Genomic DNA, 16,344 nt, shown 5'->3' with positions numbered 1-16,344 from the left:
GGAGAAACAGAAGGAAAATTGGGGACTGCAAATGAACCAATCTCTTGGTTTCCAAAACCACCTTTTAGGTTTGTTTCCTCCCTGGAAATTATTTTTCCTACTAAATTGCATTTAGTAAGCCATAATTAATTGAAATTATTTTTGAAATTATTTTTCCTACTAAATTGCATTTAGTAAGCCATAATTAATTCATGTAATCTGTATTATTACTATTTTCCAGGTTCACTGATGATTCAGATTTTAACCAACAATCCATAATTTTGAAGGTTTTATAATAATATTATGAAATCACATAAATCACTGTCATGTTTGTGATAAGCTATAAAGTCAAGCAAGCCTGCAGAAACTTATGTACTGCTCACTGATACCAATCATTAGATGTGGCCATCAATCTGTGCTCAAGTCCAAGATTAGTCACCCACTGGGCATGTTTAAGTATTTTGACTCTCACATGGGGCTCTACTCTCCATGACTATTGCACCAACTACCCACCCAGAAATTCCTATGATGTCACCAAGAGCCAATCAGGTGTTCTTTCTCTGATACTGATTTTATGTAAACCAGACAAAAAGTAAAGATATTTGACATTTTGGTTAGCTTGTTCAGCCTCTTGATGGGAATATGTACAACATTCACTAGATTCATAAACTAAAATTGAGAATCTGGATATATTTATAAATGCCAAAGTATATTAACTGTGCAAACATTCTCTAATAAAACATCATAAAAATCTAAGGAATCTTTTTACTACTATTTGAACAGTAAATTGGTATATCACACACTTGAAAAGAGGAAGTACAGTGTGCAAAACAGTCTGCTTAAAAACGAAATGAATGCTCTTTCCACCATCTTTCAGGGCCGCCATAATGGTGTGCACAAATGTCCTGGCAGATGCTCTCAAGAGCATTAACAATGCTGAAAAGAGAGGCAAATTCCAGGTTCTTATTAGGTCATACTCCAAAGTTATCATCCAGTTTCTAACTGTGAGGATGAAACATGGTTACATCAGTGAATTTGAAATCACTGATAATCACAGAGCTGGGAAAACTGTTGTGAACCTCACAGGCAGGTTAAACAAGTGTGGAGTGATCAGCCCCAGATTTGATGTACAACTCAAAGATCTAGAAAAATGGCGGGGTAATCTGCTCCTGTCCCACCAGTTTGATTTCATTGTACTGACAACTTCAGCTGGCATCATGGACCATGAAGAAGCAAGACGAAAAGACATAGATGGAGGGAAAATCCTGGGATTCTTTTCTAGAGATGTAATACATACATGCAAATAAAACGCCTCAATGGAAAAAAACACGAAATGAATGATAAATGAATGAATAACTTTTTACCTACCCTAAAAAAAAGTCATGGCTTTTGCCAATGAGTTTAAGATTACTCTTTTTTAGATACATATCAAGATTTATGAAATTTTTAAAAATTAAAGGTTAAAAACAAATTTATTTGTAAGATTTCATTAAATTATCCACAAATTTCATTAAATTTTTTAAATTTCATAAAAATATCTCAATAATCTTAAGAAATCAACAGTAGTAATTACATTCCCCCCCATCACAAAATTCCCAAATGTATCCATGTGGCTGACTAGCCAAAGTAAAAATCTTTGGAAGAAAATTGAAAATTTGCTGAGATAACACAGGAATTTGGGGAAATCCTATTCATAACCTCATGGCACCCAAGCCTTCTACTTTACTTACACTGATTTAGAATCAGCTAGAAAAATTTTGTGATGTGATGAGTTCTGGGTATTATATGCAACTAATAAATCATTGAACATTATATCAAAAACTAATGATGTACTATATGTTGGCTAATTGAATTTAAATAAAAAATAAAATAAAATAATCTTTTTTATAAAAATCCTTCAAATGCAGCAAACAGCAAAAATCTTATACACAAATGATGCTACCAGTCATACTAACTCCCATTAAACATCCTATTCACTTACATGCCTTTCTTCTCTGGACTGAAATTCAATATCCCAGGGCAAAACTATTTGGTGGTGTCATGGGGGCACATTTTTCATTTGATAAACAGTCTGCCAGGTGCTGATGACACATCAAACAAGCAGATGTTCCCTGCTTACAAAGGGCATAGAGTCTAAATGGGAGAAGACCTACATAAAACTGTGCAAATGTTATATACGGGGGTCCTAAAGTGAAAGAGAAGATAGAAGGGGCACCTGACATGTGTTGGGGGTCCCTGGGAAGCAGATTCAGAGACAGAAATTAGCATGCAACAAATTTGTTGGGAATGCTCTCCGAAGCTACACCTGGAGGGGAGTAAATGAAGCAGGATTAGGAAGAGGAAGGAGTTGGTCTGTGATAGTCACAGCAAAAGCCTCAGCTCATCTCATGGGTAGCACTAGGGCTGGAATAGCCCTTAAAAGTTTTTTCAAACTGAGGTAAGAAATCTGAGTTTATGTATCCTTGCATCAGCCAGTCACTGGATACAGGGTCCCTCTTCCCCCAGCCACTCAGATAAGATAAACCCTGAGCCCCTGGAGAGGAACTCGCTGAGAACTGCCAGCCACCTATACTCTCAAGAGCTGAAGTGATGAGTATTTCGGTTTTGTAGGCTTTGGGGAGAAAGGGAATTGGGCAATACAACACAGTATCCATTACCACCCACCCTTTGTTTCACTCAGATCTATGTGCTTCATGTTACTTCTGAAAGCAGATCCTTTAGGAATTTCGTGGGCTTTTCCTGAGGGAAGCATCTAAGAGAAAAGTTACCAGAATGAGCCACTGTCCCCATGCTAAAGCTGGTCTCCAGGCCCCATCTATTCTAGATAAAACTTGCCCTCAACTATCAGCTCTCCAAGTTGGTGGATTACCTGATGGGGTGACCCACGCCATCATCCTTGATCAGCCTGAGACCCCAGTTATAAGGCTCTTCTCGGGCCATGGCTGATTCACCTGTTCATTCACTGTCAAAACTGGGCAAGTAAGTAGCAAGAGAAATGCAAGTGGATCACCTGGGTGCCAAACATATCCTCTCAGCCTCATTGTGTCCTGATGATCAGAGTCTGTGATTCCTGCCATTTAGTGACTCCTTTCTGTGCCTGCTCACCATTAATGTTTGATGAGAGCCTTGCTATGTGCCTTGGTGGAAGCATTCCCCTCTGGGAACCAAGACTCCTGAACCAGCAGGATCCAGAGCTCTGGAAACAGGAAGGATAAATTCTGAAAGTAGGCCACTGGGAGTGATGGTGAGTTAGGCCACTCCGACTTATACCCCTTGTTTCCTGGACTTAGGCATTCTAACTACTGGGAACATAGCACAAGGTACTGGCTGCTATGATCCAAATGTTTGTGTTTCCCCAAAATTGATATATTGAAATCCTAATGCCCAAAGATGATGGTATTAGGTGGGGCCTTTGGGAGGTGCTTAGGTCATGAGGGTGATGCCTCCATGAATGGGATTAGTGCTCTTGTAAAAGAGACTCCAGAGATATCCGAAGTCCCTTCCACCATGACATATCTAGAAGGCAATGGCTATGAACCAGAATAGAGCTCTCACCAGAATGCAACCATGCTGGTGCCTTGATCTTGGACTTCCTAGCATCCAGAACTGTGAGAAATAAAATTCTGTTGTTTATAAGCTACCTAGTCTGTGGAACAGACTAAGACACTGGTGCTTAATTTAGAGTGCATTCTGTGCCCTTGAAGATGATGCCTTATCCCAGCAGAGGATCACCTCTGAGTTGATACCTCAGCTGTCTATTTCCTCACTCTGAGGCTGGCAGCATGTCAGTCATGAGTTATGTGATAGGACCAGTAGATCTCATGATTATGTGTCCACTGCTGTACCTCCTTTAGTGTAAAATAAGGCCCTCAGTCTGATGTTCTTACCTCACAGGGTGAGGAACAAATGTGAGGGTTCTGCCAATGAGCAGGTAAGTCTATTCCAATTACACACTCAGGGGTCAGAAAATAATCATTCTGCAGTAGTTAGGAGGATATTTCAGAAGGAAGGGAAAGTATGAAAAATGTATAATGTCCTGAAACAGCTGGTGGTTTAAGGTAATTACAAGCAGGGCAGTAGGGCTGGAGCACAGGATTTTTGGGGTAGGGGAAAAGTGAAGTGAGAGGTAGAAAAAGGCCAGGTCATGTAGACCACTGAATGGAATGCTAAAGAATTCTGACATTATTTTAAACAGCAAAATACTGTGCTAAAATTTACATTTTCTAAAACTTTACTCTGCAACAACGTGAATGTTAGATTGGAGAGGGTAAGACTTGTCAGAAAGACTTGTAAAAGATAGTATATGGGGTGTGAGAAAAAGAGAGTATTCAAAAATCACCATAGCTTTTTGGCCTGAGAAACTAGAAATGAACTGAGATGGAGAAAACTGCAGGAGAAGCTTGCTTGGGGAAGAATATTAGCAGTTCAGTTGGACATATTAGATATCTAAGTGAAGATGTCAAGGAGGCAGTTGGATATATTAATATGGAGCTCGGGGGAGAGCTCCAGGCTGGCAATATAAATCTGGAAAACACTAACAAATAGATAAAATTTAAAATTAAGGTGTTGAAAGAGATCTCCAGCAGAATGAGTATAAATAACAATAGAAGTCCCAAACTGAGCCTGGCACTTTCCAAAATTTAGAAGACAGGAGGGTGAGGAAGAATCAGGAGAATGAGAAGGAGCAACAAGTGAGGGATTAGGAAAACACAGCCCTGGAAGCTGCATGAAGCAAATACTTCTGAGAGGAAGGAGGAATGAGCTATGTCAAATGCTGCTAAGTCCAGTGAGCTGAGAAATGAGGACTGGCCATTGGATTAAGCAATGCAGAGGTCATCGGTGACCTTCACCAAGAGCACTGTTCATGGAGAGGCAGAAGCAAAGGCCTAGATTTAAGAAGAGGAATTTAAGACAAGCTATATAGACAACTATCTTCAAGAGCATTGCGGTGAAGCAGGACAGAGAAATGTGGTAGCAACCAGCTAAGGGGGAAGAGTTATCAAGAGGTCAAGACAGCTAATTTTTTATTTTGGTGATTTTGTTTTGTTTGATTAGATTTTTTTTTTTTTTTTTTTTTTTTGGACGGGGGAAGTAACAGCATAGTTATCTTCTGAAGTGAAATATCTGGTAGGAAAAGGCATGATGTGGGAGGGAGTGCGTAGGATTGCAGGAGTAACATCATCATGTTAGAAAGTGAGGGAGTTCAGGGGCTGATCCAAGAAGTGGGCGGACTGGTCTTTAGGTGGGAGCACGGTTCATGCCAGTCACAGCGGGAGAGACAGATACGGGTAGGTGAGGAGGTGCAGTACTGGAAGGCTGGCAAAGTCTCTTCTAATTGCTTCCACCTCCTCAGTGAAATAGGAAGCACAGTTGTTTGTTTCTTTAAGTGTTTGTTTGCTTAGTTTCTGAACTTCTGAGTGCACTGCCTTAATCCATTCACCGTGCCAGCCTCTAATTGCCTTTTTACTCTATCTGAAAATTCCCTGGTGACCAGAGGTCTCTGCAGTCAATAACATCTATGGAGAGAGAAGACAAGAAGTGGCCAAATCATTCCAATTGATATTGTGGAGCCACATTCAGTCTGTAATACACAACCAAGAATTTTCAGGGGAAACTACCTTCTTGAGTCAGACCTTAACATGGAGTATGTTTGATCCAGTTCTATGATATTTCTCCTTCTACCCTGCTCTGCTAGCTTCACTGCAGTATTCAAGGCTTTGGCCCTGGGCTGTAAGAGTCTTTCTAGTTCTTATGGTCCACATTAAACAAGATCCTACGCTGCCAGCTTTCATCTTCAAGATAAGAGAAATAGTCTCTTAAGGCAGGGGATAAAAAAGCCTTAGAGAGGTGGTCCTCAAACTTGGCTGATCATTGGACTCATCTGAATCACTCATTAAAAAAATATATACCCCAAAAGAGGAAAGCAAACCAAAATATACATATATATATACACCCCAGAGTCTCTCTTTTAAGTATAGATTAAAGCAGGGCCCATATATGATGTTACCTAAACTCATGCAACCTTGGTGAACTCATCAGTAACAGTGGAGATTAAAACACATCTTTATTTCTAGTACAATGCCTGGAATGCTGTAGAAGTGAAAACAATGCTTAAAAAGTGATATCTCCTCAGAGAGGGAGACGAACCATGAGAAACTATGGACCCCAGGAAAAGAACTGAGGGTCTCAGAAGAGAGGGGGGTTGGGGGAGGGGATAACAGGGTGATGGGTATTAAGGAGCGCATGTGTTGTGATGAGCACTGGGTGTTATACGTAACTAATGAATCACTGAGCACTACACCAAAAACTAATGATGTACTATATGCTGGCTAACTAAACATATTTAAAAAAATAAAAAATAAATTTAAAAAATAAGAAGTGGTATCTCCTTTCCCTTTTTATCCCTCTCCCCCAGCATACCTAGTCTTTTCCCAATTTTTTATTGTGTCAAAATACACATAACATAAAATTTACCATTTTCACCATTTTTAAATATACAGTTCATTTGCATCAAGTATATCCATACTGTTGTGCAACCCCTCCCTATTTTTTAAATATTTCTTTCATTGGAATACTTTTAGATTCACAGAAAAAATGCAAAGATAGTACAGATTTCCCACATACTCCTTATTCAGTTTCCCCTATTGTTAACATCTTACAGTATGATGTAACATTTGTCAAAACTAAGATAACAACACTGACTCTAGACTTAATTCACATTTCAATAGTTGTTTTTTTTTTTTTTTTTTCCATTTAAAGTTCTTTTTCTATTCCTGGATCCAATCCAAGACACACCTCTATATAAAAAAAAAAATATGTGTTACCTTTTTAGTGAGGGCTTTCTAAAATCATTACACTTTGAATACCTGAGATCATGCTTTATTTTGCTATTAGCAAGTTGAATTTTTCCCCTTTTTTGTATTAGAGAGGAAACAACAAATACCAGGGCACCTAGGGCACTCAGTTGGTTCAGCATCTGCCTTCAGCTCAGGTCATGATCTCAGGGTCCTGGGATCGAGCCCTGCATCGGGCTCCCCGCTCAGCAGAGAGTCTGCTTCTCATCCTCTCCCTCCCCCCGTCCCTCCCCCTGCTCATGCTCTCTCTCTCTCTGTCTCAAATAAATAAATAAAATCTTTAAAAAAAGAAATAACCCATACCTTCTAGGCACCAAGAAAAAATATTCCTTAGGGACAAGTAGTGTATCCCCAGATGCCACAGCAGCTGTGCTGTCAGCTGTTCATACAGCTTTAGAAGTGACTTCCATACCCTGACTGCAGCTTATAGAGAGGGAGTAAGGAATGGTGCATATCCAGCTACACTACATAAAAGACACTAAGCATTATGAGCAAGGTGGTCCTACTCCTTTTCAGGGAAAATCAAGCTCAGGTTCATAAAGGGATCATTTATCCTTCCAGCATTTATTGTGATCCTATTACATGCTAACATTACGGTAGGCACTTGAAATACAAAGACAAATGAGGCAAAGTCTGTGTTCTTGATTTGCTCAGTTTAATGGAAGAGACAGACATGTAAGAAATCAATTATAATACAACGTAATAAGGGCTAGAATTGAGGTAAATGTAGGTTACAGTGACTGTGATGAGGCAAAGTAAGACTTTTCCTTGAAAAGATGATGGCTAAGTTGAAAGAAGAGAAAGCTCATCAAGGATGGGCAGAGAAAAGTGTGTTATAAGTAGAGTGAAAGTGAATAAAAGAACAGGGACCTAAGAAAATGTGGCAAATCTGGTCCTTTAAGTGGTTTGCTATGGCTCAAGTGTTAGTGTGTGTACTTGGGAGTAGATGGTATATGACTGAAAACATGAGACAAATTATGTGGGAAAGACTGAACATGGTATGAGATGTTCATGAATTTAGACTTAATTCTGAATGGGCTGTAGGTTTATTAAAGAAGTGATCAACTTTTTTCTTTCTCTAAATTTTACTTGCATGGATGCAATGCAATGCAATCTCATGTACCCCACATTAAGCATCATTCTTCCAATGCCAAGAATTGCCTGTCTCCAGGCTTCTTATTTTATGAGAAAAGCTAACTGCTATTTGTTTAACCTACTGTAAATAGTTTCTACTAATTTTAACCTTATGAATTCTTGGCTTATAACCCACATCTTCCACTACTGCCTTACATTCCAGTCTCTCATTGAGGTTATGACTTCATGACACCTGGGAGTACTATCCCATTCCCAGACTTACTCCCCGTAAAGCCAATGTTGCCTGATAAACACAAAGTAGGCACACGTGGAGAATATACTTGAGTGCTAGTGAAAGCACACAGTATTAACATCGTGTAAGAAAAAAGATTAAGTGAAAATAAGGGATGCAAAATAATTGACTGACATTTCCACAGCTGCCTTATGTGTAAGCCATACTCAGTGACTCTCTGCATCGGGTGAATTGATCACAGACAGTTTTCAGCCAATTAGTCAGATGTGACTGACTGAGGTGAGAGGGTGAAACGCATGAGGGTTATGAGCAGGGGCCGAACCTTCTGTGTTATTTAGGTGGGACGGTGGGTCAGTGTGAACACTTTAAGCATACTCGTTTAACAGTTCAGTTCTATTAACTCTATAGCATATGAGGGAAAGGAGTTAAACCAGAAAAACTCATCTCACTGTAATGAAGTGCTGTGTTTTCAATTATCTGAACTGCTATATTTCACCAAAATGTTTAAAAGTGGAATAACAAGTATGTCTTGTGTTTTTTACTGCTCAACTAAAATGAAAAAAAAAAAAAAAAGATAATCAAGGTTATATTCAATGCCACCATTTCAAATGAAATAGTATCAATAAATTTTGAATTATTGAGTGCATTTTCTTCATTCCATTAATTACACTCTTCAGTGCCATTCTGTGCTATCAGAAAGGAAGTGTGCTTAGTAATACCAAAGAGACAAATAAAAATCTTTTTAGAGGATTATCAGTATAGGTGTTTAGACCCGAAAGACTGAGTTTTAGTGAATACTTATTCCAAATCAGAGTATTAATAATCAATTACTGAAATGTTGAAAGAGCATACTTTTTATTTTTTAAAATATTTATTTATTTTAGAGAGAGAGAGAGGGGAGGGGCAGAGGGAGAGGGAGAGGGAGAGAGAGAATCCCAAGCAGACTCCACACTTGGCATGGAGCCTGACACGGAGCTTGATCCCAGGACCCTGAGATCATGACCTGAGCTGAAACCAAGAGATGGACACTAAATCGACTGAGCCACCCCAGGAAGCCCAAGAGCATACTTTTAAAAAGTGGTTTATCTGCTTCTTTTGCATATTACAATGATTTCTCTTGCTAACATGACAATAATAGTACCATCTCTAAGTCTCACTTTTTCTAGCTGTTAAATGGTTAGAATTCTTGCTAGGTTAGGTGTTACGAGGACTAATGAGAAATTTCTCATAAAGTGGTTAGAGCCCTGGGAACAATAATCTTCTCTATATAGAATGTTTTTCTGTCTTTAGGGAGGCATCTCGGTGCAGTGGAAAACCACAGGTTTTGAAAGTAAAGAGACTTTGGTAAAAAATATTAACTCTCCTTGGACAAGTCATTAAATCTAAGTCTCAGTTTTCTCACTTTCAAAATGGAGATAAATACTCATTCTGTTAGAATGATTTTTACATAAAATAAAACAAGCTTATTTTGAGATGATTTAAGTATTAGGAATCGTGTTGCAAAATAGGTGTGCACAGAATTTGGTGATTTATATCCGCAAAAGGCAAAACCAGAAATGTCTCAAAATGACCATGAGAGAAGCTGGGTAAGACATTCAGGGACATACAGGACCAAGGTCAGCTTAGGATCACAGCAGGGCAAGGAGCTTCAGGATATAGAAACAGAGCAAATATCCTATTCCTTATCCCCATCAATAGGTGGTATGAACCTGATACACTCTACTATCTAGAAACAGGGAGCTGAAATGGAAGAGGTTCAAATTTGAACTTAAATAATCATGTATCCCACATTAAGCATCATTTTTTCTGCCTCTAGCAGCTCTGGTAACTTCTTTGTAATGGGTATTAAAAATTTACAAAGTGGCTGGTAGTGGCCTTTTCCTATTACTGTAATTTCAAAAAAAAAAAAAAAAAACCAAACCAAAAATACCCCCAAATTCTCTTTAGCTTCAAAAATGCTCCCACATTGCAGATGTATATTTTTGTTTAATTATAAGTCATTTTCGGGGCACCTAGGTGGCTCAGTGGGCTAAGCGTCCAACTCTTGATTTTGGCTCAAGTCGTGGTCTCAGGGTTGTGAGATCAAGCCCTGAGTCAGGCTCTGCCCTGGGTGTGGAGCCTGCTTAAGATTCTCTCTCTTCCAGGGTTCCTGGGTGGTTGCATTTTAACTGTTAATAGTGCCTTGGAAAGAAATTACCATATATTTTCTAAAGGAAAAAAACTTGAAAATACTGGAAAACTGATCTCTGGCTCAATGCAACCTTATCTATCCCATATGACTTTCCCAAAGGAAAATTATTCCCTAAGTGCCCTAGTGGTAATGTTTGAGATTCTCCAAAAATATATCTTGAGAAAAATTAGGCTTTAAATTATGAGACTTTAAAAGGCTGTACTCTTAACATACTTTTAGTCTACATTTCTTCTTTTAACAACATAAAACTGGTTTATGAAAGATGCTCACTGCAGCATTATTTACAGTAGCCAAGATATAGAATCAACCTAAGTGTCCATCCATAGGTGAATGGATAAGGAAGATGTGGTATGTATACACATACACACACACACACACACATACACATATACACACATTGGAATATTAGCCATTAAAAAGAATGAGATTTTTGCCATCTGTGACAACACAGATAGACCTACAGAATATTATGCTAAGTGAGATAGGTCAGACAGACAAAGACAAATACCATATGATTTCACGTATGTGCGGATTCTAAAACACAAAATGAACAAACAAAACAAACACACTCATAGAACAAACATGATTGCCAGCAGAAAGGAGGTTTAGTAGATGGATGAAATAGGTGAAGAGGATTAAGAGGTACAATTTTCCAGTAATAAACAAGTCATGGGGATATAATGTACAGCATAGGGAATACAGTCAATAATTTTGTAATAACTCTGTATAGCAACAGATGGTAACTAGGCTTATTTTTTTTTAAAGATTTTATTTATTTATTTGAGAGAGAGAATGAGAGACAGAGAGCACAAGAGGGAAGAGGATCAGAGGGAGAAGCAGACCCCCCGCTGAGCAGGGAACCCAATGCGGGACTCGATCCCGGGACTCCAGGATCATGATCTGAGCTGAAGGCAGTCGCTTAACCAACTGAGCCACCCAGGCGCCCAGTAACTAGGCTTATTGTGGTGAGCATTTCATAATGTATAGAAATATGAAATCACTATGTTGTACATCTGAAACTAATACAATATTGTATGTCAACTATAATTTATTTTTATTTTTATTTTTTTAATTTAATTTTATTTAAAAAATGATGTTCACTCAGTTCCATATCTGAACATAGTACTATTTAAAATGTTTATTTTTTAATATTACTAATGTGATTTATAAATATAAAATTAAGTGAATATTTAATGCTGCAGTCTAATGTAATAAAAATAAAATAGAACTAAATTCATCTTGAATCAAATCATCTTTCACACACAAAAATTCCGATTTATAAAGACTAGAAACATGTCCCAATTATTCTCTCCTTACCCTTTATTTCAGTCAACCTCCCCACCTTCAAATATTTGGTCATTACCACAGCTCCTGGAATATCATTAAAAAATATTCATAGGATATTTGAAAAGTAGGTCTTCTTCATTCCCTTCTACATTAAGTACCATTTGTATTAAAAAATATTCTCTAATACATATTTAATTCAGAAAATCACACACATAAAAATCCTAGTAAGGCCCTGAAGAGTGTTCAGCCCAAACAAATACTACAATCATGTGTCAGGCTGGATACTCAAATTTAGGACCCTGTTCATAAATAAAGAATTATAATACTGAGAGTAATAATACAGATATAATATAACTTTGGGAGTATATGATTTCAGAGAACGTGTATGAGTATATAAGCTAGCCATTGCAAGAATAAGATTTTGTTTAGGTATAGATTAAATGGCCTTTTGAAGGTCCACGTGATAAGTAAGTTTTAGGGTCCTTCACAAGATTATGGCTATCTTCTGGGCATAGGACAATTGCTCTTCTCCACCCATTAGAAGTTAGATGTAGCCAGGGCACCTGAGTGGCTCAGTCAGTTAAGCGTCCAACTCCTGGTTTCGGCTCAGGTCACAATCTCAGGGTCATGGTCTTGGTCATGAGACTGAGCCCCACATTAGGCCTGCGCTCAGCATGGAGTCTGCTTAAGATTCTTCCTCTCTCTTGGGGCGCCTGGGTGGCTCAGCCGTTGAGCGTCTGCCTTCGGCTCAGGTCATGATCTCAGGGTCCTGGGATCGAGCCCCACATCGGGCTCCCTGCTCAGTGGGAAGCCTGCTTCTCACTCTCCCACTCCCCCTGCTTGTGTTCCCTCTCTCGCTGTGTCTCTCTCTCTGTCAAAAAAATAAATAAAATCAAAAAAAAAAAAAAAAAGATTCTTCCTCTCTCTCCCTCTGCCCCTCCCCTCCACGCACACTCTCTCTCTCTCTCTCTCTCTCCTCTAAAATAAATAAATAAATCCTTTAAAAAAAGAAGTTAGGTGTGGCCATGTCACTTGCTTTGGCCTGAGCTGTGGAGCAAAAGTGACACAGTTCACTGCTGGGAAGAATGGAAGTTTCAAGAGCCTTTACGCTCATTTTTCCCATTGCTACAGCATTTGGCAACATCCCATATGGTGGCTGTTTCGACAGCCTGGGTTCTAAAGGGAGGACAATGTAGGAGCAGAGACCTGAGCCAACCCATGGAGGGTTTGTAGTATGAGTGAGGCATGAACTTTGTTGCTTTAAGTCACTGAGATCTGGGGGCCATGTGTTACTGCAGCATACTCTAGCTCATCCTGTTTCTCAAGAAACAATTGTTTCTTGAGATTCTATGATTCCACATTATTTGCAGCTTTGCAGAGTCTGAAATACTGTAAAAATGAAATCATTGCTCACAAAAACTGTCACTACTAGCTAGCTGATACAATCTCTCAATCCTATCTTCTGAGTCCTTGAAAACATCTAAGTCAGTTATCAAAATACTTGTGCACCTTTCCTAACCTGACAGTATTCAGCAAAAGACTGAAAATACTTATAGTTCAACATTTTCTTTTTCAATTCCGTCTTTTGACTGAGATGATAGAAAACACGTATTTCTTTCTTCCAACAGTGTCCAAGCTTTGAATTCAAAGGATTACACAGTATCTGGATTAAACTGTCAGCTTGTACAAGCACGAGCTGAGAAAAGGAAAAGCGTTGTTCAGTGTCTCAAAAAGTATAGTCCGTTTAATATAGAGTCATGGTGACCCTTGAAAATTGTAGGAAGTGGTGGTATGGAGGAAGGAAAGATAAACTTAAGTCTCAAAAACCGACTAGCACCAAGAATGTATAAGGACTATTTGACAGAAATGTTATCAAAATGGCAATATCCAGCATTCACCAAATCAATAAGAATACACATGAGAAGAATGTGAAATGCCCACATAATCATTTCCAAACAATTTGGGGGTGCTAAATAATGGTAAGCAATGTGACATGATACTTTAATTATGTATTTAATAAAGACACAGAACCAGAAAGTTATAATAATATATCTATCAGAGGACAATATCAATATATTCACATTAAAAATGACTAAAGCAGCATTTCCCAAAATGTCCTGCAAAATACTCTTTTAAAGTGTGCCACAAAAATGTATTCTATATAATGTATCCTTCTCTTAAAAATCCACAGTATATATTTAACATATCAGAGTTTTTGCAAAGGCCTGCAATAAAGAGATCTATTTAATTTAGAGCAATCTAGCATTTCCTATACTTTTTTATGAATGGAATACTATTTTAAGAGAAGGGGAACAGCCCTGTCATTTCTTTTTTTACTTGACTGTAACATTCCCCTTTTCCTCCCATCCAATATCCACCACACCCCAGTTAACCTTTGTTAATGACTTTATGTATATGTATCATTCCACATTTGAGGGGCTCATATAATTCCACACATGTAACAAACATATCTAGGAGAGGTTTCACCCCTTGATTACTTATTTTATTTATTTATTTATTTTTAAGATTTTATTTATTTGACAGAGAGAGACACAGCGAGAGAGGGAACACAAGCAGGGGGAGAGGGAGAGGGAGAAGCAGGCTTCCCGCAGAGTGGGAGCCCCATTCGGGGCTTGATCCCAGGACCCTGGGATCATGACCTGAGCCGAAGGCAGACGCTTAATGACTGAGCCATCCAGGCACCCCTTGATTACTTATTTTATAACAGTGAAATAATTTCTTATATACCTTACTGCATTGGCCTTTTTCCAAACACCAGTACTTATGGAAATCCCTTCCAAGTCAACTGGTATAAATCTGATTGGTTCTTTTTTAATAGCTGCATAATATTTATCATGTGATGTACTCATGGTTGTTGAAGCCATTGCCATATTTCCCATATCCTCTGCCAAGATGTGTTATGTCCTCCCCAATTCTTCCTCTTGGATAACCTGAGGTCTTTAGAATATATGTATCTTCTTTTTTTTCCTAGCTATTCCTACTTCAATACCACCATTACAACTACAAAAAGACATTTGTTTTGGCCTTTCCTCATTTATAGGTTAAAATAGTTCAGCAGTTAAATGGGTGATGGGCATTAAGGAAGGCACTTGTGATGAGCACTGCGTATTATATGTAAGTGATGAATCACTAAATTCTACTCCTGAAACTAGTACTACACTGGATGTTAACTAACTTGAATTTAAGTAAAAACTTGGAAAAAAATAGTTCAACAGTTATTCAAATTTTCCTTACATTGTATCCCATTTCTAGAGCCCTTATTTTGCCCTTTAAGGCATATACTCCAACCTTTCTAACCTATTCATTTGTTTTTCTAAAACCTTGCTCACCATGGTTTTTACTCTTCTTCTTTTCTATCTTTAAGTTTCTTTACTGGTTCCTTTAGTGTTTGGTTATTGCTATTTTTATTCAAGTATTTTACTCATGTGAGGTTCATTGATGATATAATCTCTAAATTCTCATATATTTCCACATATCTTTGTTTTTGTATATCTTTGACATATTGATATCGTGGCTACAGTATGATTCTTGGGTTATGGTCAAGCCTTCTTCTAACATTTGTGGGGCCCAGAGCAAGGATAAAAACAGAAGTCCATGTACCATATATTTAAATATTTAAAAGCTATAAACCAAGCTAATAAATCATTAAACATGTTCTAGTATCCTACCTTGATAAGTATACCTTTAAAATGGCCTGAAAGGACAAGTTCCCAAAAAATCCCTTGATTCCAATTCTGTACCAGAAAGTGGTGGCACAAGGAGGACCAGTTGCTGACTCCTATAACACTGGCTCCAGGTGGGCATGGCCCCTTTACTCATAATACTCATTTCCCTATGAGGAGGGTCATACTCAGAGGAAGGTCATTGTGTTCCCTTTAAAGATCAAGGTTTGTGGCAGAGTCCTTTTGCTTTGATCTAAGAGTGTTACTTGTTGTGTTGCTTTTTTTTTTTAAAAAGATTTTATTTATTTATTTGAGAGAGAGAATGAGAGAGAGAGAGCACATGAGAGGGGGGAGGGTCAGAGGGAGAAGCAGACTCCCTGCTGAGCAGGGAGCCCGATGTGGGACTTGATCCCGGGACTCCAGGATCATGACCTGAGCCGAAGGCAGTCGCTCAACCAACTGAGCCACCCAGGCGCCCCTGTTGTGTTGCTTTTTGATCAGTAGTCTGTAGATGATTTTCAAGAGCTTTCTAGTTTCAGTGTTGCAAATGAGAAATCCAATTCCAATCTGATTATTTTTCCCCTTCTTGGTAATTTATTCTTTCTGCATTAATGTTTCTTTTTTTTTAATTTTTTTTTTTTTTTAAGATTTTATTTATTTGCGAGAGAGAGAATGAGAGACAGAGAGCATGAGAGGGAGGAGGGTCAGAGGGAGAAGCAGACTCCCTGCTGAGCAGGGAGCCTGATGTGGGACTTGATCCCGGGACTCCAGGATCATGACCTGAGCCGAAGGCAGTCGCCCAACCAACTGAGCCACCCAGGCGCCCTCTGCATTAATGTTTCTAAGAGTTTCTACTTATCCTTGTAGAGTTCAGCAAACTACAGCCCACACATCCTATTTTTGTAGTCTGTAGCTATGAGTGGCTTTCAGTATTTTAAAGAGCTATCAAAAATAAAGAATATGTGACTGACAACTTCTGTGGACTACCAAGCCACATTTACTCTCTGACCCTTTACAGAAAAT

The 16,344-nt window shown here is 38.5% G+C and overlaps 1 protein-coding gene across 1 annotated transcript; it reads left to right on the top strand.

Annotated features, from left to right (window-relative positions):
* Positions 1-863: 863 nt before the first annotated feature.
* On the top strand, positions 864-1,286 carry LOC116647099 (40S ribosomal protein S15a-like). Its single transcript, XM_032428233.1, has one exon. It carries the CDS (start codon positions 867-869, stop codon positions 1,284-1,286), a length of 420 nt encoding a protein of 139 aa, XP_032284124.1. The 5' UTR covers positions 864-866.
* The last annotated feature ends 15,058 nt before the right edge of the window (positions 1,287-16,344 follow it).

Source organism: Phoca vitulina, unplaced genomic scaffold (genome assembly GCF_004348235.1).
Source record: "Phoca vitulina isolate PV1807 unplaced genomic scaffold, GSC_HSeal_1.0 scaffold39, whole genome shotgun sequence".
Taxonomy (NCBI): Eukaryota; Metazoa; Chordata; class Mammalia; order Carnivora; family Phocidae; genus Phoca; species Phoca vitulina.
This window is presented reverse-complemented; position numbering and strand designations above follow the sequence as displayed.